The 27,985-nt window shown below is 37.0% G+C and overlaps 5 protein-coding genes and 1 long non-coding RNA gene across 13 annotated transcripts in view; 4 read left to right on the top strand and 2 right to left on the bottom strand.

The window, feature by feature from the left end:
• The window catches only part of LOC306985187, an 82,296-nt gene extending 78,197 nt beyond the window's left edge, over window positions 1-4,099 (top strand). The window contains exons 2-3 of the long non-coding RNA XR_013794759.1: window positions 2,070-2,290; window positions 3,378-4,099. This is a non-coding gene — a long non-coding RNA (uncharacterized lncRNA). The remainder of the gene's footprint in view (window positions 1-2,069; window positions 2,291-3,377) is intronic.
• gpat3 (glycerol-3-phosphate acyltransferase 3) lies at window positions 50-8,080 on the bottom strand. Of its 3 annotated transcripts, XM_079587134.1 has the most exons (15): window positions 7,931-8,080; window positions 7,470-7,686; window positions 6,591-6,700; window positions 5,408-5,605; window positions 5,027-5,093; window positions 4,188-4,482; window positions 3,783-3,857; window positions 3,482-3,571; window positions 2,981-3,074; window positions 2,780-2,895; window positions 2,640-2,695; window positions 2,359-2,444; window positions 2,140-2,268; window positions 998-1,077; window positions 50-689 (listed from the first exon to the last, which is right to left on the bottom strand). In XM_079587134.1, exons 4-15 carry the CDS (start codon window positions 5,549-5,551, stop codon window positions 572-574), a joined length of 1,350 nt encoding a protein of 449 aa, XP_079443260.1. In that variant the 5' UTR covers window positions 5,552-5,605; window positions 6,591-6,700; window positions 7,470-7,686; window positions 7,931-8,080; the 3' UTR covers window positions 50-571. The 3 variants fall into 3 exon arrangements, with proteins under 3 accessions (XP_079443260.1, XP_079443262.1, XP_079443261.1); XM_079587136.1 differs by lacking the exon at window positions 6,591-6,700; XM_079587135.1 differs by lacking the exons at window positions 7,470-7,686; window positions 7,931-8,080 and having other exon boundaries at window positions 6,591-6,716.
• abraxas1 (abraxas 1, BRCA1 A complex subunit) lies at window positions 7,312-13,378 on the top strand. 6 transcript variants are annotated; one of them, XM_079587138.1, is made up of 11 exons: window positions 7,665-7,845; window positions 7,957-8,081; window positions 8,364-8,451; window positions 8,583-8,673; window positions 8,817-8,853; window positions 9,145-9,211; window positions 9,330-9,526; window positions 9,621-9,740; window positions 11,482-11,566; window positions 11,647-11,761; window positions 12,493-13,378. In XM_079587138.1, exons 2-11 carry the CDS (start codon window positions 8,053-8,055, stop codon window positions 12,867-12,869), a joined length of 1,206 nt encoding a protein of 401 aa, XP_079443264.1. In that variant the 5' UTR covers window positions 7,665-7,845; window positions 7,957-8,052; the 3' UTR covers window positions 12,870-13,378. The 6 variants fall into 6 exon arrangements, with proteins under 6 accessions (XP_079443267.1, XP_079443268.1, XP_079443266.1 ...); XM_079587139.1 differs by having other exon boundaries at window positions 7,940-8,081; XM_079587141.1 differs by lacking the exons at window positions 7,665-7,845; window positions 7,957-8,081 and adding an exon at window positions 7,312-7,601.
• Window positions 13,166-15,741, bottom strand: mrps18c (mitochondrial ribosomal protein S18C). Its single transcript, XM_079587146.1, has 7 exons — window positions 15,476-15,741; window positions 14,215-14,388; window positions 13,921-13,979; window positions 13,731-13,814; window positions 13,589-13,646; window positions 13,439-13,498; window positions 13,166-13,305 (listed from the first exon to the last, which is right to left on the bottom strand). Exons 2-7 carry the CDS (start codon window positions 14,285-14,287, stop codon window positions 13,232-13,234), a joined length of 408 nt encoding a protein of 135 aa, XP_079443272.1. The 5' UTR covers window positions 14,288-14,388; window positions 15,476-15,741; the 3' UTR covers window positions 13,166-13,231.
• helq (helicase, POLQ like) lies at window positions 14,912-21,992 on the top strand. Its single transcript, XM_079587132.1, has 18 exons — window positions 14,912-15,400; window positions 15,480-16,059; window positions 16,152-16,330; window positions 16,470-16,670; window positions 16,994-17,066; window positions 17,162-17,259; window positions 17,344-17,442; window positions 17,535-17,680; window positions 17,766-18,005; window positions 18,276-18,417; window positions 18,501-18,605; window positions 18,699-18,909; window positions 19,117-19,274; window positions 19,909-20,007; window positions 20,301-20,474; window positions 20,700-20,813; window positions 20,918-21,052; window positions 21,675-21,992. The coding sequence occupies exons 1-18, from the start codon at window positions 15,206-15,208 to the stop codon at window positions 21,756-21,758; spliced, it is 3,033 nt and encodes a 1,010-aa protein (XP_079443258.1). The 5' UTR covers window positions 14,912-15,205; the 3' UTR covers window positions 21,759-21,992.
• Window positions 21,963-27,947, top strand: hpse (heparanase). Its single transcript, XM_079587133.1, has 12 exons — window positions 21,963-22,465; window positions 22,550-22,692; window positions 23,206-23,334; window positions 23,902-24,075; window positions 24,199-24,370; window positions 24,484-24,531; window positions 24,618-24,711; window positions 24,842-24,948; window positions 25,565-25,679; window positions 25,800-25,924; window positions 26,013-26,165; window positions 26,720-27,947. Exons 1-12 carry the CDS (start codon window positions 22,248-22,250, stop codon window positions 26,877-26,879), a joined length of 1,638 nt encoding a protein of 545 aa, XP_079443259.1. The 5' UTR covers window positions 21,963-22,247; the 3' UTR covers window positions 26,880-27,947.
• The last annotated feature ends 38 nt before the right edge of the window (window positions 27,948-27,985 follow it).

Genomic DNA, 27,985 nt, shown 5'->3' with positions numbered 1-27,985 from the left:
ACTGCTAAATATCGTATTCATGAAAATGATTTATGCTTTGAGAGATGAATGTTTCATTTCATTATTTTATTAGGAAAGACAATCATGATAGTGAGGTGTCTGATGTGGCTCAAATGTTTGGTAACAGTGACCTCTAGTGTCCACACATGAACAGCCCACTGGACCTGAGAAAAGTGTGTGCAGCTCACATTCTGTAAGAGCTTTAGGATCTTTACGAAATCATGTAACAGGAATAAAATGTGAACATGCACAAAGTGAACATTTTAACATGCAAATCTATACACTGTATTGTGGGGGGGAACTAGCCCCCCAACAATGATTGAGAACAAAGTGAAAATCTAATGTGTTTCAGCAAGTTTTGTGGCTATGTATCAACAATTTGTTAAGATTTATGTACACAAAAAAAGGAAAAGTTCAGATCTCAAGAATATATTTTCCAGTTTTAAAAAAAGTTGCTGAATCAAAAAGAGCAACATTGCACAGCAGCGGGACTGTGCCGATTGTGTCCGGTGGCTGAGCTAGAAGTGTTTCTCGCTTTTAGATCAAGTTCATAAATAGTGCGAGCTGAAATTTACATGGGATCAACAAAGGCTTCGTGAGAGTCCGAGCCTACGATCATACTGCTGTACATCTTCTGTTGCTCCTCCTTGTAGAACTCCTTGACCTTTGCTCTCTTCAGTCCTCCATCCCTGCAACATAATGATACTTTAATCTATAGCAAATCTATATAATCTATAGCAATTTGTGATTTGCCAGGCTAATAGTTGATCATTTTGAGATTATATTGCCACTCATATTAATCATCATATTAATCATACACTAGTACTAAAAACTTGAATGGACATTTAAATATTATGAATAAATAATTAACAATGTTTTCTCCAGAGAAAGCTAAAATAAATTGAACAATAACAAATGCTTACATATATGCATATTTAATTTATAAAAGAATGTGAGTGTAAATAAATGTATTAACACAATACGTTTATATTCTTACCAGGACAAATCCACCAGTCCTCCCTGATATGCAATTGCTGATTTTACTCTGTTAGCAAAATGAACAGCATCCTCTCCATCCTACAAAATACATATTCAGATATTCAGATACAATAAAATAAAGGAACCAAGTAAAACGTCTACCAGTTAAAAGTGTATATACACCTAAAATGCTCATCAAAGTATTTGAAACCAAGAAATAACACAATTAAAGTGGGAAATTATGTGACCCTGTGCTTATACTACAGTTCTGCATGCTCTGATGCTGCACGATTAATCGTTAAAAGATCGCAATCTCGAATCAAACACCCATGATCTCATTCTCAGGAGTGATCTCATTCCTAAATAACAATGATTTGCGTGTGTGTGTGTGTGTGTGAATATTAAACATTTGACAAAATCACACCGGAACATTCAAATCTGTGTTCGCGCTGCCGCTGAGCCAGAGAGCAGTTGTCATATAGGCATTAAACGGCTTCACAAACAGTATTTTCAACTACAGTTTTGTTGTTTTTGTGTTGCAAATATAAAAATTAGCATATAAGTACTGGGATAAAAGTTTATAGGTCAGATATAAACACTAATGTCTATAGCAGCGAGCAAAATAGAGCAAATCACCTTTTGAAAGTAACTTGGCGCTTCAAATAATGATTGTATCGATTACATAGTAACGCCACTAGGTGTCAAAAAAGTGACTGTTAAAAAAATTATTTGTCATTGAATCATCCATTTAAGAGATTTGTTCAAAATGGCTGATTCATCCAGCAATGAGACATTCATTAAAACCGATTTTTTTCAAAATAATTCATTCAAATTAATTAAACATTTTAAATAGACTGCAGAAATTTACATTTTGTCAGAACCTCTAATAAATTACGTTATTTTGTTTAGTTGTCTGTACAGAATCGTGGGAGAATTGTGATCTTGGTTTGAAACAAAAAAAAATTGTAATTCTCAATTTACCCAGAATCGTGCAGCTCTACCTGATGCATTCTGGGATGCTTTTAAACTATTTTGAAATGTAAATCAATAAATAAAATAATTGTTTTTGTAAATTCATGTTTCTGCTTAAGCTCCAGCATTCGTGGAACCTTACATAGGAAGGACAGGCAGACAGACGGACGGACAGATGTTTCTGCTTACCTGTCGAGTCATAGGTGGGAGGTACCACACGTTGCACACAATGGCCCAGCTTGTCATCATTCTGAGGATGTAGCTCACCATGTTATACTTGGCACTGTTCCAGAAGGCATCTCCAAACTGAGGGTCATACTGAAAGAGAGAAGTACATGAGGTGCGTCCCTTTCAGAGGGTGCCTGTAATACTGCCGTAGGAAAACACTGGCTTGTTGGCACTCGATACCTTGATTGCAACTGGGTATATCGTTCCACCTATTTCAAAGCTTCCCTTCTTGAACATCATGACTGATGTATTATTGATGCAAGTTCCTAAAATGAACACAAAGACAGAGCACAGGGAGTTTGGGAATAGGATAACAAATGGCATAGAGATGTATACAAATAAATATGTGAAATATGTAAATATACATTACATGTATACTATGATTGATTTCTTTTATAGTAGATTTACTGCATAATTAATGCTTTACTATATGCATAAGGACACATGAATATAACTTGTACCCTCTGGGAAGATCAGGATTGGCAGCTTAGTTTTATCAGCAATGTGGTCTTTCAACCTGCGGAAAAAGCAAAACTGAGGCTTTATGTTCTAAGCGAGGACATACCAACTCCAACAGACTAATAAATACACACTTTGTCACCTTTTGGCAACCGCATGGCGATCTTTCATCTCTGATCTCTCAAACCAAACATGAGGACAGGATCGCACTATTGACCTCTGAATGACCCCCAAGAGGCCTCCATGAACTTGACCTACCTGAGGAGAATAAAACCGAGTTAAAGACACCTGAGACCTTCTACACACACACACACACACATCTGATAAAGTCAGCGTGACTCACCATAGCATAACATCCATCGTTCGCCAGAATGACAATGTCAATCGGGGAGGTGTGGTTGGCCACACAGATACCTCCTTTTTTCGGACGATTCTCTCTGTTATGCATCCCATGAGACAAATATAAGAAAAAATGGTCATTTGACTATATTAGGGAGTGTTAAAAAGAAAAAGATGTTTATGCATGGCTGAGAATGACAATGAGACATAATAACGACCCCCTTATCCATCTCAGCAAGTAATTTCTTTAGTTACTTTGTCATATTTTACTTTCTAAAAGTGCTGCAATGGTTGCAAAATGCAAAAAACAGATATAATAAAGTCCACAGTAAATGATATTTGATGTACGCCACTGTTTTCGTGACCAGTTTGTGTATGTGTTTTATGTTCGCATGCTATAGGGAGAATGCTGGAGAAAAACACTTGAGAAGCAGAGGGAAACCGAAAACAGTGAGACAACGATCAAAGTGGAACGACCGGGATAAAAAAAGAAGCAGTGACTCACTTATTATGATAGTGGATGGTTGCAGACAGGCCTCTGGCACATATTCTGTAGCATGTAATATGAACCAAATCACTGAGCCAGTTCTTCGCACTGAAAGAGACACAAACCCTTCCCTTTAATAAGAAATGCTTCTTCAAACTCAGTCAAAATATTAAAATATCATTCAATCCATATATAACAAACATATTTGAAAACACTATTGTTTAAGTTGAACATATCTTATTGAGTCAGTCAATAAACAGAGGACAAGAGAATATAATATAATTACTGTAATTATGGCATGCAATATTACGGTAATTACTTGCTGTTAGGAAGCAGTCCAACAAGAGTAGTTCCTATCACCAACCAGCTCAATCCGATAGCAGCCAAAGTGACCCTGTGACAGAGCAATGATAAGATTCATATACATATGAATGAATCACAAAAAAACATGGCCAGGTCACAATAATGAGAATGACAAAGTGGGAAATGTGCTTAAGTGTAATGAGATTAACAATTCTGCTGAAAACTGTTGTGCTGCTTAATATTGTTGTGGGACTGTATTAATTGTTTTCTGGATTATTTGACGAATAGAAAGTAACATTCGATTAAAGTAAAAATAACCTTTTGTAACAACATAAATGTCTTTATTGTCACTTTTGGTAATTATAATGCATCCTTGATTCATTTATGTCACTTAATGAGTGAAATATCAGTCCAAGCTCACCTGAGAGGCAATAAAATACAGTAACGTATAAAAACTCCCAGGCCCCATATGATGGTGAGCCGCACGCTGATGTAGCGAAAGTTGTTGTTGGTTCGCGTGAGAAGGTTCCAGGAAGCCAGTTCCTCCGACGTGAAGCGCTGAGTCACCTGATCCTCGACAATGTTCTCAATGCCGTTCTTACAGAAATAGAAGACATCACACAGAGTAAAGTCTCCCCCCGCCAGATTTTTGGGATGGGACCGTCGCAATTCTTCGATCTCCTCCTCCATAGAACCGTCCTCTTTTTCGATTATCCCTGAGAAGACATTATGAGTTTGAAATTAGTTCTTTTCTCGAGGATCCCACATGAGCACACAATGCTTTTGTGACACAGTTGCCGCTATATACTTTACTTTCTTTGTTTTCTGGAGCAAGTATGATTTCTAATGCAAGTATGATTTCATGCGTGTCCTGAGATCAGGATTCATACAGTTCATCAGCGAAAATACACCGCCTGAAACCGGGTAAAGTTCATAAATAAGATCAACTGAAATTATGAAATCCGTCACTTGCTGCAATACCAAATACAGGCATCAGGCCAATAAATAATAAAAGAATTTAAAACATTATTTTCTTATACAAAGAGTTAACTTAAACTAAGACTTATAAATATGAGCAATGATTAATTAAATAAGAGAAAAAAAAATAATCCACACACATTATGATTGTGTAATATGCAGCTTAAAAAACACCAGAGGAAGCTGTGGCTTCACATGACATTTTCTTGAAATCAAATGCTTGTGTTTTATGCACATGATGTCTCATAGTCATAAATAATTTTCCTGGACAGACACACTCACCGTTGGCTGACTGTGATGGCAGTGTTGGCTGTTCCTTCTGTCCTCTTTGGATCCTGAGAGTCGCCCACTAAACAGAACAGAAGTTATTTATGGGTAACCTTTGACACAATGCTTCCTACATCCACAAGTCAAAGTGCAATGTCTTCCTCTGAAATAAATACTAAAAACGAAACCCTTAAAATTACATTTATTTGAATTTCGTGCCTTTTGACCCTCTTTTGCGAATTTGTCTTGGCATCATCAACTTCTGTCATGTCTAAAAAAAAATTAGTAAAAAAGCTTTCCAAGTTTGCAACTACAATTAATTGAAATATTTTCAGGCATGGAAAGCAATTAATAGTCATATGTCTTTAGAAATGAGAAATGACTTATAGCCTTTACCTCTAGTATCTTAACCAGAACCTTGATGTAGATATCTGTGAACCCCAGGGAGACACCGAACATGGCAGGTAACATGATGAGCCCCACTACTATGGATACCCACACCTGGAAGAGAACTAGTGCGACGTCCCAAACACCTTCCATCTCTCTGCTCTCCTTCCTGTCAGTCTATGGGACTGGGCTCTGGGCTCAGGCCATCTGCTCAAATGGGTGAAGGTAAAGAGGGGGTGCTTGTTTAAAAGGCCATGTTGTAATCAATGTGTTAATACTGTGTCTGGTCTGTTTTTTTTGTTTTTTTCTCATGTGGTTGGCCTGCTTCTGTATTACTGTACAGTGCCTGACCCGATTTTGCACAGTTCACAAAATGCACTGTATCATTTTTAAAACGATCAAGTGGAAAATCTCAGCTGATTTGTTGCCTTGTTTAAAAAAAGAACAAAAACGATCTAACCAATGTTCCTACCTAATATGTTCATTGTACTTTTTAAAGTTATTAATGGTCCCACAGATATGTTATGATTTTACTTAACTAGACTATTATGTAAAATCAAACAGCTTATAATAACCTATGTGTCATTTTGACTCATATAACTTTCTTTAAAGTATTTGTTATAGTGGCAGCTAACAGGCCTACCAGTTTATTTGAGTAACAATAGCTGTAGTCACTTTTATTATCTTTATTTTATTTGTTGCTATCTGTAACTATGCCCTTTTTTTTCTTTCTTTCTTTCTTTTTTCTTCTAACAGCTGTATTTTCATATATTTGTGGCTAGCTGGAGTAATTATGTTTTTTTTTTTTTTTTATATAAAATGTATGATTTCTATATGTAGTAACTGTGGATTTTTTTTTTTTTACATTATCATTTACTTGTTATTGCAATTTGTGTCTAACATAGCTGTGCTGCAGTAACAATGGTATTTAGGCGGAAACTATGTACGTTACGTAGGGTCTTAATGTATTAATCCCCTTTAACTTGCTCCTTAAACGACATAGCCAGCCTTATATTACACAATTCCGCTGGATCAGTTTGACGAACTATAATGGCACATATGGAGTAATCATCGAGAACTTTAAAGGCTTGAGTTGTCCGTCTGTTTCTTTTCCGTTATTAGAAACCCTCTTGGCATACGATGAACAGTAAAACAACAGCAACCAAACAAGGGTTAGACTCAGTACACACACCTTCACAATACCAGGATAACATTCAATTCTTCATTCCCGACGTCTGGAGCTGATGTTTCATACACTGTGTCCCAAATCCCGAAACTATGTCCGAGAAAGTTCTCGTGTGACTGGTTACAAAGTTCGGACACATAATATGGTTAAATCATGAACTAGCGCCTCCTTGTGGTAAAAACAAAGGTGTCACGTTTCAAACTGCTTTATCATAATCGTGTTGTTTACAGCCCTAATAAACGCTAAATTTCTTTCTAAATGATAAGTTAATCTATTGGTCATAAAAATACACTAAAATTAAAAAAAAAAAATTGTTATATATATATTAAACAAACAAGAATATTTTATATGTTTTCTTAAAAAGTCATATTCTATCTCTCATGAGAATATTCGATATTATTCTAACAAATTTTCAGTAAATAATAGATAGCCAAGCTCACAAGCATTTAGCTTACTGGGAAGTACAAACACCAGCGTTGTTTTCTTCAAAACAAAATATACTTAAAAACCACAAGAGAACGAGAAAATAAAGAGAAATACACATTTCAAGGCTAGTTTCTCATAGAAATAAACATAGATTCCTCATTAGCAGATTTTTCTATGGGCCGCTATACGTAAGCCGTCCGCCATATTGGAACGGTCTAAGCAGGTCAGTGAACATTCGAGATCAAGTAACGGCGCATCTGCAACCGAAGTTAGATGTATGATATCTATACCTACAATAGACTCCAGCAGATAATTTTGCTAAACACAATACAACAGGACGAAGGCATCAGCTAACCTGACATTAAAATGTTACCATAGTAAAAAACATTGCAACGCACCATAGTTAAACCCTGTAATGTTGAGTCAATACGTATATAACACAAATCAACACATTCTCACCTGTGAAAGGTTATCCCATTTCTTTAGGAATTTAAATCTCGGCGGTTTCACAACCACAAACTGCGCAGTGTTGTGGCACCATGGCTGTGAGTGACGAGCGTGACGACATGCTGAACCGTTCCAAGATGGGGGGTGCGTCGACTCCGTCGAGCAATAGATATATATGATATAGATACCTCATTGGCGCCGTAAGCCGTCCGCCACATTGGAGGGGCCCCTTAACAATCGAGAGCAAGTTGACTCAGCGTATGCAACGGTTATGCCTGCATTTATAATGAATATCAAATAGATTCCACCAGATTATTCAGCTAAACTAACACAATACAACAAGACGAAGGCGTCAGCTGACACGACTTAAAAAGTTCCATAGTTAAAAGTAAAACCATAAAAAGTACTATAGTAAAAAAAAACATGTACTATTGAGTTAATGCTTATAAAAACACAAACCAACTCATTCTCACCTGTGAAAGGTTATCCCATTTCTTAGGGAATTTAAATCTCGGCGGTTTCACATCCAGAAGCTGCGCTATGTTGTGGCATCATGGATTCTTTCTGTGAGTGACGACACGCTGACCGTTGCAAGATGGCGGGCGCGCCTGCGTGTCTGCAGTGGTGAAATGTGGATCTACAGTATACATTTCTATGCGCCGAGCTGCCGACTTCTAGACGTGTGTGCGGTCGAATGTGGTTTCTACGAGTAAATATCTATGTGGTTTAGAATTTCTCCGCACCACGTGGTGGCAGCATAAGCAAGTGTTTAGCTGTAAACTATCGTATCGAGAGCAGAGAACAACTAAACGAAAACTACGAGCGCAGAAAGTTATACATGTAGCCTAGTAACTCGAATTTAAAGCTATGATGTCGCGATAGTTAACTCACGGTTTATTCCAACAGCATGGAGGAATTCAACACAACTGTCCGTATATCGGGTTTCGTGTTGAGTTCACTGATGTTTCATCATTTGAACAGTGATGCGGATGTGGTAAGTGGCAAAGGTCCTAATGTGACCATAAGACTGGGTTTGCATTAAATAGCAAACTAAGAAGTCAAATGCGTCCGCTAAGCATTCCCCCAGTCCCATAACTCCTATTTACATTTGTACTATGTTTAAAGGAAGGTCTTATTCTTGGAGAGAGTGTAGGAGAGGAGAACTGTAGGATCACAGACTCTCAAATCGATCACATACAGTTTGAGCACACTATAAGTAAGTTGACTCTACTTATTACATCTTTTCAGATAATAGTCATAAACCGAAACTCATAGTGTGCTCAGAAGGAACCAATATCTCATGACGAACGAAAACCATATCAACAAAACCCTAGTGTCATGATGTTTTCTCTTTTTCAGATATTCAAAAACACATCCCTTGTCATAAACTGCATAGGTAAGTGAATTGTTTAGGATTTTCCCACAAACCTCTTTTCATATAAAGCAGTGGTGGTTCTCAACTGGTTTTACTTTAGGGCCTGGATTGTACATCAAATGGTTAGCCAATACAGTACCAAATTGTTTATCATACAGAAATGATTAAATATGTACTGATAATCAAATATTTTTAACTGCAAAATGATTTATACAGTGTTTTACTATTTACATTTAGCAGTTTGTTTATTTTTGGTTTTAAACCTGACATTTTTTCTTTTTCTTTTTACCATTGCCTCAATCCTCTTGAAAGCTTCTACGGTAATGCTGGCGATGTGAGTGAGCAGAAAATAAGACAGATTTTGTCAGATTACAAAAAGGTATTTTCCACTTTCTAAATAGCCTACATTTGGTTATTTATTTTACTGCTGAATAAATCCAAATATTGTTTGCATTAACAAATCGTGTTTTTCTTGTTACACATTTACTCACGTCAAGGAGAATGTGATTGGGTGGTATAGACAACGAAGAAATACCAGACAGCAAATGACCTTCATGGAACAAGTGATTCATCAGAATATGAGAAAGATTCTGTCTAGTCAGGAACTTGTTTTCATGTTGCTCACACCCTCTCAGGCAACGGCTTCAGGCTCCACACATCGTCTCGAGTTCTCCGCTTTCTTATGGCACAGCAGGTGAGATGCTCTCAACTCTTGCACACAGACATAAACCAGACCTTTGAAGCTTAGAGAACTAAGGTAATTGAATGTATTTATTATCTCCATGCAGCCAGTACAACAATATCCCCATCTTGGTGAGCAACCTGGGAAACCTTGAACAACAAGACTACTGGAGAGTGTCAGGCACATGTCCATCTTTAGGACAGAGTCAAGCTGTTAATCAACACAGGTACATTCAGAAAATAAGTTTTAATTGCAATTTAAGGCTGTTTAGTTGTGCTTGCCAAGGCAAACACATACAGTACCTGCCAAAAGTTTGGATTTGGATCATTTGTATAATATTACTATTTGTGCTGTACTTTTGATTAAATAAATGCAGCTTTGGTGAGTATTAGAGATTTTTTCAAAAACATTAAAAAGTTGTACTTTTGACATATACAGGTGCTGGTCATATAATTAGAATATCATCAAAAAGTTTATTTAATTCAGTAATTCCATTCAAAAAATTATAGTAATTCTATTAATTCATTGCACACAGACTGATATATTTCAAATGTTTATTTCTTTTAATTTTAATGATTAATACTGACAACTAATGAAAATCCCAAATTCAGTATCTCAGAAAATTAGAATATTACTTAAGACCATTACAAAAAAAGGATTTTTAGAAATGCTGGCCAACTGAAAAGTATGAACATGAAAAGTATGAGCATGTACAGCACTCAATACTTAGTTGCGGCTCCTTTTGCCTGAATTACTGCAGCACTGCGGTGTGGCATGGAGTCGGTCAGTCTGTGGCACTGCTCAGGTGTTATGAGAGCCCAGGTTGCTCTGATAGTGGCCTTCAGCTCTTCTGCATTGTTGGGTCTGGCGTATCACATCTTTCTCTTCACAATACCCCATAGATTTTCTATAGGGTTAAGGTCAGGCGAGTTTGCTGGCCAATTAAGAACAGGGATACCATGGTCCTTAAACCAGGCACTGGTAGCTTTGGCACTGTGTGCAGGTGCCAAGTCCTGTTGGAAAATGAAATCTGCATCTCCATAAAGTTGGTCAGCAGCAGGAAGCATGAAGTGCTCTAAAACTTCCTGGTAGACGGCTGCGTTGACCTTGGACCTCAGAAAACACAGTGGACCAACACCAGCAGATGACATGGCACCCCAAACCATCACTGACTGTGGAAACTTTACACTGGACTTCAAGCAACGTGGATTCTGTGCCTCTCCTCTCTTCCTCCAGACTCTGGGACCTTGATTTCCAAATGAGATGCAAAATTTGCTCTCATCAGAAAAGAGGACTTTGGTCCACTGTGCTTTATTAAATCCAGAGTCAACACAGCCGTCTACCAGGACATGTTCAGAGCACTTCATGCGTCCTTCATTTTCCAGCAGGATTAGCACCTGCCCACACTGCCAAAAGAACCAAAACCTGATTCAATGACCATGGTATTATTGTGTAATTACTGTGTGATTTCATGTAATAATCTAATTTGCTGGGATTTTGATTTCGTGGGTTTCATAAGCTGTAAGCCATAATCCATAATCATCAAAATTATAACAAATACAGGCTTGAAATATCTCACTTTACATGTAATGAGTCTATATAATATATTAGTTTCACCTGTTAAGTTGAATTCTTGAAATAAATCAACTTTTTGATGATATTCTAATTATATGACCAGCACCTTTTTATATACATATATATATATATGTTTTTTTTTTTTTTTGTCTGGTAGATGATAAAATGGCAAAAACATCCCATAGATTTAGGGAGAGGGGTGAGCTGTATGAAAGAGGTCTGGAGGATCATGGGCTACTAGATTTGAAACCACATAGCAATACAATTAAAACACTTTGTGTTTACATAGCAAAAAAATTTGCACTGGCAAGCACCACTCACATTTTCTTCAGAAAATATAAAAATCTAGCCTTTTCTTTAGAAGTGATAAATAAAAAAATTGTATCTGCCAGGACCAAATTCTTCTGCACAGGGGATGATTTAAAAGAGGTCGGAAATGTCAGCGACATGAATGATGCTTTATTAGCAGAAATGCAGGTTAGTAACTACGTTTCACATTAGTTGCGAAAGTTTCTCCATTGTGATTTGAACTTTCATATCCATCTTTTTTAATACAGAAAGTGTGCAAGGAAGTGGAGAAGAGTGAAAGAGCAGTTGAGAAACTTCAAGAAGACATTACACAGCTAAAGGAGGCAATCGGGAAACAGAAGAGACACTCAGAGAAAAATGAATGTAAGATAATTTATTTCTAGTTCACTTTAATTTGATGCTTCCAAGGCCAATCACACACTATGAACTGAGGCTTCCCATGGCACATTTAAAACATAAGAGCTTCAGTCTTTTAGTGTGCGCTTGAATACAGATCTTGTTGTAATGTAGCAGTTGTAACCCTATTTTTAATTTAATTGATGAATATTATTCACGCTGTCATTATAGTGTTATAATACTACATTCCTTTGTTTTATCAGATTATTATAAATTTTATTTTATAAATTGCCTGCATATTAAGGGTGTTTACACAACCACGATGTACTAAAAGCAAAAAAGGTTTTCGCATACAGAAGACAACGCTGTCATAATTATCCCCGTTCACATGGATACGTGACAAAAGCGCTGTATTATGCATGCTAGGCCAGTAGTTGGAAATGTCACTCAAAAACTACACGCTGTAGAATGTTTCCACGGAGATGAAAACTTTACTGTTTTCAAAAACTTGCAATTTGAAAGCCGTAGGCTTCCAAAACACCTTGTGGAGTAACGGAACGGCCAAAACACAGTTTTTTGGTGGAAATTGGTGTCGTGTAAACAGTCCCTTATAGTCTTCATACAGAACCTATTCAAAGTGTTTGATACCATAAATATCCTGATTTTTCTACCAGTCATTTGCAGCTAGCACACTATGAACTTAGGCTTGTCATCACAGATGGTAATCCCATGAATAACTGAATAACATTGTATTTCAGCCCACAAATGTGCCTCTCCAGAAGAACCCAAAGAGAACATACCTCTGTGCTCCGCTCTGAGAACTCTCTTCCCCAATGCGCCCTCATTACGGACACAGACCCTCACTGTTCAGGGCTTCCCCATATTAGAACTGTGCTGTAATGTTGACCATAACATTGATATTTCCACCAAGCTGCCTCTGATTCTGGAGAATCAACACACCAGGAGGAAGGACGCAGCCCCCAGACTTAGGAAAAAATGCCTCGCTGCTGGTTTTCCTCTGAGACTTAAAAGGAAAAGGAAGACTAATGATATCAGCGAGTCGGCCCCTGAGAGCGGGTCAGATACAGAGATTGAGTTGAACGGACAGAGCAGAAGTAACTCTCCTGTCTTTTAAAGGGTAAAACTGAGCTTGTTCTTATTTGTACATCAATCTAGTCATGACTGGAAAGTATTACACATTTTATACCTGGAGGTTACCTTTATCTTGATATGCGAATATTTTCTTTAATATCATTGTTTTAAACTTTGTTTGTAAATGTTCCCTAGAAAATTAAAAGTTGAATCCACGTTATTTAATTGATCAGTTTTATTAATGTTCTCATTTTAGTAGTACATGAATTTCTGGTTTATCAAATTATCATAATTATGTTTCACTGTTTAGATTTTTTAAACCATTTAGTATGTTTTTACAAACTACACATTTACACAAACAATAACACAAAAGATGACCTGCAGAGTCAGTCTTCATACAAGAGCCTATTCGTGTTTGATACCACAAATATCAGGGTCTTTCATAAACTGTGGATTCTTCAGAGTGACTGACATAAAACCTGAGGATAAGACAAAGCTTTGTTAGTCAAATATCCTGGTTTGACTATATACATGGATATTTTACTGAAAGCATAGGCATATTTATGTCATTGTCAAAGTAAAAAAAATCTAATTACAACTATAAATTCTTACCCATTGAACGGGCTTTCTTTATTGCTTTCGATACCTCCTTCTGCTTTCGACCGCACAAGCCTGTGAGCAAGAGAGTTACGGTGTCCTAAATGACTCAATCACAGGTTTTATAAATATTAAAGTTAATATTTGAAAACATAGACCCCTCACCTGTTATGTGTCTGCCGTATACTCTGCCTGTGTGTGGTGAAATGAACTGGGACAACAGCTGGAGAAAGATTTCCACAAGAGTGTTTTAATTATGACAATAAAAATATAGATAAGTATTCATATTCTTGATCATTTTACTAACCTGAACGTTTTTGAAGTCTACAGTTATATTGCAGAGGATGCAAGTTTTAGGGGGTTGCTTGTATGGATTTTCCATTTTGATAGGCTGGATAATACATAATTTTGCAATGTTAGTGCAAATAATTATTCAGATGGTTCTCGAAAACAACATCAATTCAACTCTCCGACAGAAACACTTGTAAAAAGCTTGCCATATCATCTTTCTTAGGCGGATCTTGTTGAGATGTTTTCAGACTTCTGATGCATTGTGCTGGAACAGATGAAACATGAAATATTCACACATGCTGCCATACATCAAATTTTGTTCAGGACAGCATCTCATATCTTGCTTGTGTGTTATGTATTAATCACATTATTAAATGTCTACTACTGATAAAGAAGCGGTGTGCTTACGAAAATGTATTACTTGTCCTATGAGTATGAGAAAACATAACGTTAGCTGTCCTCATATAAAATGATTAAGAAAATAAGTGTTGCAAAGATACCTGTAGCCCTAGGGGTGACTGGTTGTTTTGGAAAAGCCTGTAATAACAGGCGACTAATAGAAAGGGCAAACATTCTTCGGTCTGTTCAGGAGGCCACCATGACAGTTTCAGCTTTCTTCTTCTGCAGAGTCACTTACCACTATAATGTATGGGTTTGTTGCTATCTACCCCCACCTACAGGATCGGAGTAAGCAAAATATGTTTCAAAATGGAAATGAATAAATATCTAAAATAAAATATTGAAATAAATAGGACCTTAACATATTATTGAAACATAACAGATATATAATATAAATGATGTAATGGAAAACTGTGCAATGGAATTTTTTTTATTTAATTATAATTATAAAATAACATACAATTTTATAAAATAACATAATTTGTATAAAAAGCTTTAGTAGTTTTGTATTCTTGAAATACTTTTTTTTTTTTGAAAGAGGGCGTTTAAATACATTTGGTTATTGAAATATAATTATAAAATGTTTTGATATAACACTGTTTTTAGACAGAGGGCGTTTAAATCCATTTTTAAAAGTGGAAATAACATTTGAGCAATAAAGAATTAATGGAAAATAAAATATGATATTTATATAAATACCTTTTGTGTTTTTACAGTTTTCAGTATTTTGCATTTTAAAGGGACTTTTGTTCTACTTTTTCCCGTCTCGACACTTTAACAGTCACGTGGTCCAAAGGCGAACTTCCATTGGCCATCTCCATCACTCATCATTTCGAAAGTCCTCATTTTTGGTCAACATTAGTTACTGTATCGCCGCTCGCTATTCCGCCGTTATTTTGTGCAATAATAGATATTTAGTTATTTGTTTAGGGTTTTGACGGACTGACTAAAGTCAGTTACCTAGCTATGATAAAGACTTACAGTAGATGATTAAACTGCTTTGGCTCTGTGTTGCTGTTGTCAGTTACTGACCCTTCGTCAGTAATATCACACAATGCTGTAATCTCCGTGTGGAGTATCATTACAGTAGTAATGTATACTGACAACCACATACACGACATTGTGGTAAAACGCAACCCATCGTCCTCAAGAAAAAGATCAAGGGATGGCATAAGAAGTCACATCACTCCAGCCAAGAAGCGGTCCAGTTTCACATCAACAAAATGCACTTCCGGTGAAGGACAAAGTTGTGCTAAAGACATGACTGAGAATAAAGGCACAGAGCTGGTAAGCAGCCTCTTATTTCTTTTCATTGAAAGATATACGTTGGTTTCAAGCATAATGAGAATTTTCTGTACTTGCCCAGTGCTGCAGTGACAATGAGGACTTATTTGAGGGCTATGACAGCATTGTGTGTGACGGCTCCTTTCTGGCTAAGCTTGAAGATGTGGAGCTCCAAATGAGACAGTGTCGTGATCAGCAGACTCCAAACCTCTGTGAGGATTATCTTTCAGACTCTATTTTAGCAGAGGATTTCAGAGACTCGCCACTGAGAGCTTTACCAAGCTCTCAACTTGAATTTCAAAAAGCTGTCACAACCCCACACAAAAGCCCTCCCAGGTGTGCACATAACACCTCTACCCCTGATTTGATTTATCCCAGGCCAGCTGTCAATCATGCAGATCTCAATGTCAACAAGCCACCCTCAAAAGCCAGAAGAAGTATGAAAGATCATCTTAAGAAAGTACTGATTGATAATGCAGCAACGTCCAGCACAGTCTCCAAGACAGTACAAAAAAAGGAAGCTGTGATGACTGAAGAAATGAGTTTTGCCATGCAGGCCATGGAGTCCATATCAGCTGAGGGGGACCTGGGACCTTTTTTTGGTCTCCCATCCAAAGTTAAAGATCTTATTTTGAGGTTCAAGGGAATCCAGGACTTGTATGGTAAGTATCTTTTCATTCCGGTTTTCTCCTTATCGGCAACTGGTATCAGTGTTTTAACTCTATCATTATTTTCTATTCTCTTTTGCTTTCAGAGTGGCAGAAAACGTGTTTGAGCCTGGATTCGTTGCAAAAAAGGAGAAATCTCATTTATTCTTTACCAACAAGTGGTGGAAAGACTCTAGTGGCAGAGATTCTCATATTTAAAGAGCTCTTGTGTAGAAAGAAAGATGCCCTGCTTATTTTGCCATACATATCCTTGGTTCAGGAAAAGGTATGCATTTATGCATTTATGCATGAGTTATGTATTATCTAAGCAGTTTGACCATTAGAATGCAAGCAGTTTTGGATAATTATTTCTGTCTTATTAATCCACTTATCATAGAATGATAGATGCACTGATTTGCCTTTAGGTTCGTGGGTTGGCTGGCTTTGGAATTGAGTTGGACTTCATGGTCGAGGAGTATGCTGGCAGTAAAGGGAAGTTTCCTCCATTTAAGAGAAGAAATAAAAACTCTCTGTACATCACAACCATTGAGAAAGGACACAGTCTTGTCAATTCACTGATTGAAAACGACCGTCTCGACAATATTGGCCTGGTTGTTGTGGATGAGGTGTGTATCACAAATTATTATTATTATTAATAATAATTACAGTATTTTGTTTTGGTTTAGTTTTGATTCAGGTTTAGTTTGATTTGATAAGATGTTTAAAGCACATTCTCCCCAAGGCTCCATGTATTTGATGTTGTTTAAAAATATATCTATTTTAATATGTTTTTAAATAAAATGTATTCTTGTAATGACCAAGCTGAATTTAATGCATCCTTGCTGAATAAAAGTATTATTTTTTTTTTTTATTACTAACCTCAAACTTTTGAATGGTAGTGTAGGCTATATGATAAGCTTTTCAAATGAATGTATGCTTTTTATTTCAGCTCCATATGCTTGGTGATGGGAGCAGGGGGGCAATTCTTGAAATGACTCTGTCAAAGATTCTGTACATGAGCAGTGAGTATTCTAAAACTCACACATGCAGTAATACTTCACCCATGTAATGGACACTCCTTACAGATTCTGATTGCCCCGTTGTTGTTTTCCCACAGAGTCAACTCAAATTATTGGTATGAGTGCAACACTAGGCAATGTGGGAGATCTTCAGACCTTTCTGAATGCTGAAAACTACGCCAATGACTTTCGACCTGTAAGAATGAACTCTGTGTGACTGATTTAGTAAGTCTTTAAATTTGATAAACTCGATTTAAATAAATAACTGGTGATTCCGTAGGTTGAGCTGAAAGAGTATGTAAAGGTAAAGGACAGCATATATGAAGTTGACCCAAAGGAAGAGACGTGCTTCAGTTTCTCACGACTCCTGGATTTCAAGGTATTCTCCAAAGCCTTTTTTTTTTCTTTTCAACTCAATAAGATATCGATCGGCTGAGCTCATTGAACTTTTTTTGCGATGGACTTTCCCAGTACTCCAGTGGAATGCAGAAGATGGACCCTGACCACATCATAGCCCTGGCTACCGAAGTCATCCCACAGCTGTCCTGCCTCATTTTCTGCGCCACCAAGAAGAACTGCGAGAATCTAGCTGGAATGATCTGCAAGTATTTAAATAAGTGCGTAGACCTTTAGATTCCTTTAAAGTGCTTTTACATATTTTTTTGTCATTGATATGAAATGAAACCTCTGCCTTTTTCTCAGGGAGTTTCTGAAACACAAGCAGGCAGAGAAAGCCACGCTTCTGGGTGAACTGAAGAGCAGTGGGAATGGATCCTTGTGTCCTGTGCTGAAGAAGACTGTGCCCTTTGGCCTGGCCTACCACCACAGCGGACTGACCAGTGATGAGAGGAAGCTGGTGGAAGAGGCCTATTCCTCAGGGGTGCTCTGCCTCCTCACCTGCACCTCTACTCTTGCTGCTGGCATCAACCTCCCTGCACGCAGGTTTGTCTAGGCCTATGCATCTCGAACTCAAGTGGTCCCAGATCAAACTGTTATCAAACCTGGACTAAAAGAGATTTTAAAAACTGTTGAAGTATTGAAAGGGGTTTCTTAATCATGTGTATGCCAGTTTTTTGGGGGCAGTTGTGGCCTAATGGTTAGAGAGTCAGACTTGTAATCTTGAGCAAGGCACCGGATGTGTGTGTCCACGGCTTGCAGTGTGTGTATGGGTTAACACACTTGGTCTTCACTTTACTTTACTTCACTTCTCAGGGTGATTTTGAGGTCCCCATATGTAGCTGCAGAGTTTTTAAAGAGAACTCAGTACAAACAGATGGTGGGCAGAGCAGGACGAGCGGGTATTGATGCCATGGGTGAGAGCATCCTTATCCTTCAGGACAAAGATATAAACATGGTAAAGAACACAGATATACATATAACTCTTTTATATTATATTATATATATTATATTATACAAATGTTTATTTGGTCTCCTCAGGCCAAACAACTATTGTCTGCACCGATGGAGAAGTGTTATAGTAACCTTCTGCACGATGGAGGGAGAGGCCTCCTCAGTCTCGTCCTGTCACTCATTGGCCTGAAAGTATGTGAAATATTTTGATGTACCGGTAATAATAAATTAGAAATTCTGTCTTGACTACAAGTGCAAACACTAAACCGTTTCCTTTGATTATAGATAACTACAACTGTAGAACAAGTGAGGGATTTCATGAAAGGCACACTGCTTAGTGTGCAAGAGGCTCAGGTCAGTCCAGAGAGGAGTCTGTGGGATCTTACAGTGGAGTCCATAGAGACATTGAAGCAGAAGAGCCTCATCGAAGCCTCTGCTGATGTACATAACGAAACCATTCTCCAAATCACCAGGCTTGGGAGAGCAACATTCAAAGGTAAAACAGAGTGTGGCATAAGGATTTAAATAATGTAATGTTGAATTATTCTGTACATGTATTCTGTCACCACAGGGTGGCAATATGACCTTGTTTAGAGATCAGTCAATTAATCTCTACTGTCTATTTTTATTATTTATCACTGTTTTTGTTTCAGAGCCTCCCTTATGTAATGTTTTCCATTTAAATGATTACTTCCTATTTCAGGTTCAGTTGACCTTAACTACTGCGATCTGCTGTACCGAGACTTATCGAAGGGGCTGGAGGGTTTACTCCTCAATAGTTTTCTTCACTTAGTGTATCTGGTTACTCCATATGACATGGTGCATCAATGCAAGCCAGATTGGATGATCTACTACAGACAGGTAAGATGCTTTCATCAGGTTAAATCGTTTTTTAGTTATTCACTGTTCAAAAGTTTGGGGTCGGTATGATTTTTAATGTTCTTGAAAGAAGTCTCTTATGCTCACCATGGCTCCATTTATTTGATCAAAAACAACATAGAATTTTACCTGCTGTCCAATTGTATATATTGTAAAAATTTAATTTCCTCGTGTGAGGGAATGGCAAAGCTGAATTTTCAGCATCATTACTCCAGTCTTCAGTGTCACATGATCCTTCAGAAATTATTCTAATATTCTGATTTGGTGTGCAAGAAACATTTCTTAATATTATCACTGTTGAAAACACTTGTGCTGCTGCCACTTAATATTTTTCTGGAAACCGTGATGCATTTTTTCAGGATTCTTTAATGAATTCAAAAGAACAGCATTTATTTAAAGTAGAATGTTTTTGTAACACTATAATGTCTTTACTGTCATTTTCCAACATTTCAATGCATTCTTGTTGAATAATTATTATAATATAATTAAGTATTCTAATATAATGTAATTATTAATTTCTTTTTTTTAAATACAAGGTGCAACAATGTTTGTATTTTGATGTGTTCTTCCTTAGTGATGTGTATTCATTCTGAATCTGAATTTTTCATTGTACCAGTTTGCAAATTTGTCGGCTGCTGAGCAGAAGATGGCCACTGCAGTTGGAGTGCCTGAAAGTTTTGTGGCTAGAAAGGCAGCGGGACAGAGCGTGAGGAAGGTTAGTAAAAACAGCATTCCTCTCATGCTTTAGAATACCACACAAGTGATTCATTACCTTTTTGTTTGTTTAGGATTAAAGAGCCACGGTAGAAGTACAGTAGAAAGATATCATTAGCTGGGAATTTAATATAGCATCACTTAAATCCTAATTCTCTTAAAAGATTTGCAGTGTTAATCATTTAAGCCGTCTTAAGTTTCTGAGGGTAAAACTTTTTTTTTTTGTGTGACCTAAGTTATATTTGATTTCGCAATGATGGATTTTGTTCCTGTGTTCTTCTACCTGTGTCTCAGTCGATGGACATTGTGGTAGTGAATAGGTTGTATCTGGCCCTAGTGCTGTACTCCCTACTGAAGGAGACAAACCTGTGGAACGTGTCTGATAGGTACCAGCTGACTAGAGGCTTTGTTCAGACTCTCCTCAGCTCAGCTTCTGCCTTTGGGTCCTCCGTGCTGCACTTCACTGAGGTTTGGGGCACATTTAAGCAGCATTTAAGGGCGTTTTCAGACCTGGAAATTGTTTGCTTTGTTTTGAAACAGAGACTTGAATTGCTACAGTGTTCCAAATCAAAAGTTCCAATCGAGCCAGGTGTGAAAACGCCCTAAGATATATAATCCTACATATCTACATCTGCTTCTACCCTGCAGTCAATAATTGATTCGAATACTATGAGCTTTGTCTGTCCATTTCAGGAGCTGGAGGAATTTTGGGCCTATAAGTCTCTTCTCATAGAGCTGACCCGTAGATTGACTTACTGTGTGCAGGCTGAGCTCATTCCACTCATGGAGGTGGCTGGAGTAATGGAGGTGTGTGTTCTTGCATCTCAGTTTCTCTAGAATAGTTATGACCAGAATATTTGCTTAAAAGTTTGTGTTTTTATTTCATTCTTCTTCATTCTCTTTTGATTCAGCATCGTGCTAAGCAGCTATATAACGCTGGTTACAAGACACTGGCGCATCTTGCCAACGCAGATCCACAAATTCTGGTCCAAACTATTGAAAACCTCTTCAAGAGACAAGCCAGTCAAATTATTGCATCAGCAAAAGTAAGTACACTATTCCACTAAATAGCAACTTCATATTTCCATATTAGCTTTTTACATGCAAAAGTTTATAAATATATCCAAAAATAAGTCATAATTTATTCATCCTCAAGCCAAACCTACATTACTTTATTTCTTATGTGGAACTCACAAAAATTCCCCAATGCATTGGCATTAAATGTTGTTGCCAGCCCTCAAAAAGATGCAAAATTATCATAAAGGCATCATCTGAGTATTTCCTCACACGTTCGCAATCATGTGGCTCAAGAAGACTACTTTCATGGGGATTTTTTGTGATTTTGAATCCTTTTTGAGGCTTGACATATTCAGTCCCTGTCATTGCATGCAAGATACTGACCAGGGCTGCGTTTCTCAAAAGCATCGCAAGCCTAAGTAAATCGTAGAATCATTGATGCCAATTGTCTCTACGTTCATCGTAGCTCACACAATGCTTTTGAGAAACGCAGCCCAGAACATTCAGGAAATTTCTCCTCCTACATCATAAATAATACAGGTTTGAAACAGCATCCAGGGCGTGTAAAGGAATACAAATTTTAGGTGGTGTATAAAAGAAAACACCCTTGCCTTGTGTATTCATGTTAACTTTCTTGATGTTAATTTTCAGATGTTAATAAAAGAGAAAGCAGAGGCCTTGCAGGAGGAGGTGGATGACCTGCTTATGCTGCCATCGGATCTCCCATCTTTGTAAATCCTTATGTTTATTTATTTTATTTATATGCTGTAAATAGTCTGTATATAATTTAATCTATATGGCATTATGTAAACTATTTTGTACCTATATGTCTGGCTGCAATAAAAATGGAAGTAACCCAGATTTTTGTAACATCTCTATTACTCATTGTCATGAGCATGTTATTTTATATCTTAACGATTTTACGACCACCAGTCAGTCACTCACAATAAAACAGCATGTTACAATTCCAGCACTGCCTCTTGTTGTGACTTTCAGCCAATCAGGTAGCTAAGGTATGCAAATAAATAAATGAGCTAAAGCCACGCCCAGGAGTCATTCAAACAATGTTAGTCATAAACCGGTTCCTTATTACAGTCAAACAAGAAAGAAGGAAGTTGGTCTTTGACGGTGCCAAAAATATATGTATTTCGCCTATATATTTTGGATGAGCGCGTGAAACAAATGCAATCAGCTACTGAATGAGGACACCGGCAGATTGAACAGATGAAGTCTGCATCCACAGCAGTTTCCACGATTGTCGCTCTTGTTTTGTTTCGCGCATTGTGTGCTGAGGTCAAAACAGTGATATCAGTCGAAGATGTTCAGTCCATACGTGTTGATCTGGATCTGTCCAATGTGGTCCGAAGGGTGGACGAAAGGTTTCTCTCTGTGGCTATAGATGCGAGTTTAATAGCCGAGGAGAAGTTCATGAACCTACTGAAGTAAGTCCTTCAAAAGTTATCTTAAAGCAGACCTCAAATAAATAAAGTTGTGATGTAACTTTAAAAGACGTGATGTTTGTGTAGTTCACCGAAGTTGAGAACCCTCGCCAAAGCCTTGATTCCAGCGTTTCTGCGATTTGGAGGTACCAAACAAGATTTTATGAAATTCAACCCACGCGGAAGATATTTTCAAGCAAGAGAAAACAACAGCAGCAGCGCTGTTCTAGGTAAACTCTTTAACTTAGCATCAACACATGAGTTAGTCAACCACATCCTCCAGTCAGAAAGCTCAAAGCTGACTGCGGTGTGTTGTCATCTGACTTTGACAGCATGATTCCAGTTTTGCTTAATGAGGGAACAGTAAACTGATTCACACGAAGTATACTGTTCCTTATGTACTACAATGTTACTAAATAGCCCGTTGTATCTCAATTTTGTCGTTGCCCACAAATGTATTTGGACACTTAAACCTTCGCTTTGGGCTTTTAACCAGCTGGGTCCAAGTTGATTTTTAGTGTAAGTCAGTTCATTCACACTGTCTTAGCAAAGTAACCACAGATTTAATACATCATGTAACACATCCAAAATTTGCAACGAGAAAGTGTCCAAATTATTTTATCAAGGTTTTGATCAATGAAATTGTATGGCCACTGTAGACATTACACTTAATATTTACTCATTTTGTGTTTTTTATATTATTATGATTTATTTAATATGCACATCTGATGTCATTCCTACAGGAAATGTATGTAAGAGACTTGAATTGCCTCCATTGCTGGAAAATAGGTTAAAGCAAGAATGGGTCCTACAGTCAAAGAGTTTACTTCAGGAGGAACTAGAGGGAAAATACAAAAAGACAAAATTCTCTGGTAAGTTTAATTCCACTTCTGTTAAATAATTACCTAATGGGAAATTTATCATGAGTCAGTGTCAGTGCAGCCAAACAACGTGCGCTAGCACCACAGAAATTTTTATGTGTCAAAAACATGTAGGCCTGGTTTCACAGACAGGGCTTAGATTAAACCAGGATTATGCCTTAGTTCAATTAGGGCATTTAAGTGGCTTTTATAAGCATGCCTTAGAAAAAAAAAACATTACTTGGTGCAAGTTGCTTTTAGTTAGAACATCTCAAACATGCTTTTTAGTGTGGGACTAGGCTTACAACTCTGTGAAACAGGGGGATAGTTATACTTTCAATTAAAAAAGTTTTTTTTTTTAAAGTATATATTATGTTTCCATGATCAGTTGTAAAGTTGCTTTAGTAGCATATTTAATTCAACAACCTGATCAATACATCACAAAAAACATTTGTGAGTCCATCAACTGTCCCTCTCAGACACACAGTATTTAGAGCCCTGTATTTATGTATTCATATTTTCAATGATATCACAATCAAAACTGTCAAAGAGACAGTCAAGTGTCTATCTTTCTTCCAGAATATGCTGTCGACCTGCTGTATGCCTTTGCAAACTGCTCTGGTTTGGACCTCATCTTTGGTTTGAATGCTTTACTTCGAACCAGTGAAAACACATGGGACAGTGCAAATGCAGAACTGCTGTTGAAGTACTGTGAGTCCAGGGAGTATGTGATGTCTTGGGAGCTGGGGAATGGTAGGATTTGGGATATTTCTTTTTGATTAGGCTTGACGTTCTTATTTTGAATGAGCTAATAATTTTAAATGATTATTTTGTATTATTTAAGTTGAATTCTCAGCATTAAATCTCTTGCTTTAGAGCCCAACAGCTATGAGAAAAAAGCTGGGATCAGAGTGGATGGGTACCAGCTCGGCCAGGATTTTGTCCATTTGCATCAAATCCTTCAGGAATCCGGGTTCTACAACTCAACAGGTCTATATGGACCAGATATTGGTCAGCCACGAGATCACCGCAAAGATTTGTTAACTGGGTTGGTGTTCAGAGAAAAGAGTTATTTTTTAAAATATGTTTTCAGAGTGGCTTCTTGTCTTATAGATTTGGGTATCAAATAAAGGTGACATGGTTGAATATTCACTTCAATAGGTTTTTGGAGTCTGGAGCAGAGGCCATTACTGCATGCACCTGGCACCAGTAAGTTATGATTTATTTTCTTTCACAAAAATCTCAAATAATTGAGTCTTTGTACTGAGCTTGCTTTCCATTTTCCTTCTTAACAGCTATTATGTGAATGGCAGAGACACATCTTTAGAGGATTTCCTTGACCCTCGTGTGCTTGATACTCTGGCAACAAAAATCAACGAGGTCCTCGAGGTACCAGAGTAATTCTGCATGACACATTAAAATAAGAACTCTAGTGGTATCCACATTTCTCACATTCAACAGTAAGAAATATCAGAGAGATAAATGAACTGAAATTAACTAATAACCAATCTGCCTTCAGACCACTGAATCTGCTTCTCCTGGGAAGAAGGTTTGGCTGGGAGAGACAAGCTCGGCATATGGTGGAGGTGCCTTTGGTCTATCAGACACATTTGTAGCTGGTTTTATGTGAGTCAATTTGTTTTCACTTCAGACCAGTTTGAAGTTCATCAGTAAATTAAATGTTCCAGTATGTTTTAATGTGGATTTAAAGGTGCAGTAAGCAATTTCTGAGAAACACTGTTAAAAGTGGATCAGAGTGAGTGAGCGAATTTAAATATAAGAAAATGACACAACCGTTTAAAAGTTTAGGGCTAGAATTTTTTTATGCTAAATTTATTGGATCAAAAATATAGTAAAACAGTAATACTGTGAAATATTATTACATTTTAAAATAAACCTTTTCTTTTTAAATGCATTTTAAAACTATTTTTTTTGTTTTTGCAGCCATTACTCCAATCTTAAGTGTCACATGATCCTTTAGAAATCATATATTGATTTGGTGCTCATAAAACATCCCTTATTATTATCAAACTTGAAAACAGTTGTGCGGCTTAATATTTTTTTTATTTTTTTATTTTTTGATGAATAGAAAGTACAAAAACAACAGCAATTATTTGAAATGTACATCTTTTGTAAAAATATAAATGTCTTTACGATCACCTTTGATCCGTGTAATGCATCCTAGCTGAATAAAATAATATTTTAAATAAAATATATTTAAATTCTGTTTTGTTTAAAAAAGGTGGCTGGACAAACTGGGACTTGCTGCTAAGCTTGGTTTGGATGTCGTTATCAGACAAGTATTAATTGGTTCCGGCACGTACCATTTAGTGGATGATAACCTAGATCCCCTTCCAGTAAGTGTTTCTTATGTGTTTGATCTTTCTTACATAATGTCCGTATCAGTCCAGGAATGTGGACTGTTCAATTATCCCGTTTTTTCTTTCTTCTTTTAAACTATTTTATAAATATGGCAGGATTACTGGCTATCATTGGTATACAAAAGGATTGTTGGTCCAGAAGTCTTAAAAGCAGAAGTTCATACGAATTCTGGACAAAAGAAACCAATACGGGTATACCTTCACTGCACTAACAGAAAAAGGTACTTATATTCTCCTGCTTACAATACAACTTTTTTTTTTAAAGAAACAATGGTTAATCCTTTTTGACATATCGTATATTCTTTCCAGTACACATTACAGAGAAGGTGCTGTGACCTTATTTGCCTTAAACCTAAACAAAAATGAAGCCACAATTAGTCTGCCCGCCCATATGGCCAACAGCACCATTGAAGAATTTGTTCTACAGTCAGCTGAGGCCGGTGAACAGAGCCTTTATTCCAGGTAATGTCTCATGATCTCATAAATCTGTTTGCTAGCTGACGATTAGAACCACTGTTTTACTTTTAATAGGTCATTTCTAATGTCACCTCAAGACTGGTTAAAATGAGTCAGAAGTGTGATTAAAAAATTGTGACCAGCTACTGTCTAATGTATACACATTTATCTTATTTATTCACATAAATGTAAACCTAAAATGTATTGAACCTGCTTCGTTGGGGACACTCAACACTTAATATTCAATATTATTGATCTGACTGTATGAACGCTATTCTATTAGAACTGAACTGAGCTGGACAATGACATAATTTGTTTGCAGAACTGCTTTATAGAGAAAATAACTAGTTCAACAATTGATATTTACAATGGAACTGAATCAACACTGAACTGACTTCAGCTAAAATGGCTTATTTTCATGCCTTTGAAAAAATCTGTATTGTATAAAGCACTATATAAATAAAGGTGACTTTAGTGGAAAATTATTTGAACATGTTACGCATCAACTATCATAGTAACAACCTAAAGATTGTTAAATCCCCCTTTTTCTCCATATCTAGGTCAGTCAAATTGAATGGGCAAGTGCTGAAGATGGTGGATGACCGAACACTTCCTCCACTGGAGGGACGCGAGCTGCCGCCTGGAGCACACGTTAAGCTGCCCGGCTTCTCATTTGCATTCTATGTTCTGACTGAAGCACGAGCTCCAGTATGCAAATGAGCTCAGATAAAGACTGCTTTCACTGGAGAATCAGGGACACAAAATATTTTGCTTTGAGATTATTTATGTGAGGGAATTTCAACCTTGAATGAAATGAATCAGTCTCTCAATATGAAATCAGCATTTTCTTTTTATGAAAATGTCTATTTATTATAAATATCGAGCTGAAACCAATCACGACTATTTTTAATGATCAACACAGACTGGATTTAATCTTTTACATCTGTTAAAATAAACAGATTTTCAGCTAAGCGCTCATTTGTCAGAACATTTTGTTTGACATGTCGAAGTGATTGAGTGTATGTGCAGACAGGCAGCCCTCTTCACTATAGCAATCAAGCCTTTTGATTCTTAGTCATTTTCTGTCTGTGTGTGCAAAGCACTTCATGCAGCTAAATTTAATGGTTGAGACATTTTGAGAATCCTCTCAAAGATTTAGAGCACTTGTTACTCTGTGTGTGGTGATGATTGTAGCAGAGAGTCTGTGTTAGAGGATTGAAACATCTGGACTTGAGTGAGAACACAGCTGGTATAAGTACAGATAAATATGCTACACTCTGGATGCTTGTGTAAATCTGTGAAAGAAACCCATTTAAATGTCGAGGAGGATTGTTATGGTATATGACAAGTTTTGTCATTTAAACATTTAACATATTGAAAGAACATAACCTCATGTAAAATAAACCATTGATTGTCCCAAAGAGGGAAGCTATTCTTGTAATAATGACCTGTCAGTTTGCTAAGGGGATTGAAACATATTTTTGCAGAGAATTTCCAAATAATAGAAAACTATGGAAAGGTTAAATTACTCGAACGCTTATTTTGTGAATGAAAATTAGTGGATAAAGAAAAAACCTTGCAGTGGGTGGTTTTGCCCACCTGGTGGCGATGTTTACTACTGTTGAGAGACTGAATTGGTCAAGAATAATTTTGGAGGCCACATTACAGTTCGTGTATGAATGAAGACCTCAGGCATTATTTATTGTTGGTGATGTTGAGGTTTTAGTTTGGGATAAATCTTTTATTTGGCATACCCTTTGCCCCAACGATTAAATCAAACATATATATATAAAATGCTATGGTAAATCATAAATATGACTATAAAA

The sequence above is a fragment of the Phoxinus phoxinus genome (assembly GCF_949152265.1).
Source record: "Phoxinus phoxinus genome assembly, chromosome: 17".
NCBI lineage: Eukaryota > Metazoa > Chordata > Actinopteri > Cypriniformes > Leuciscidae > Phoxinus > Phoxinus phoxinus.
The sequence above is the reverse complement of the archived record's forward strand: the minus strand, read 5'-3'. Positions and strand labels throughout refer to the sequence as shown.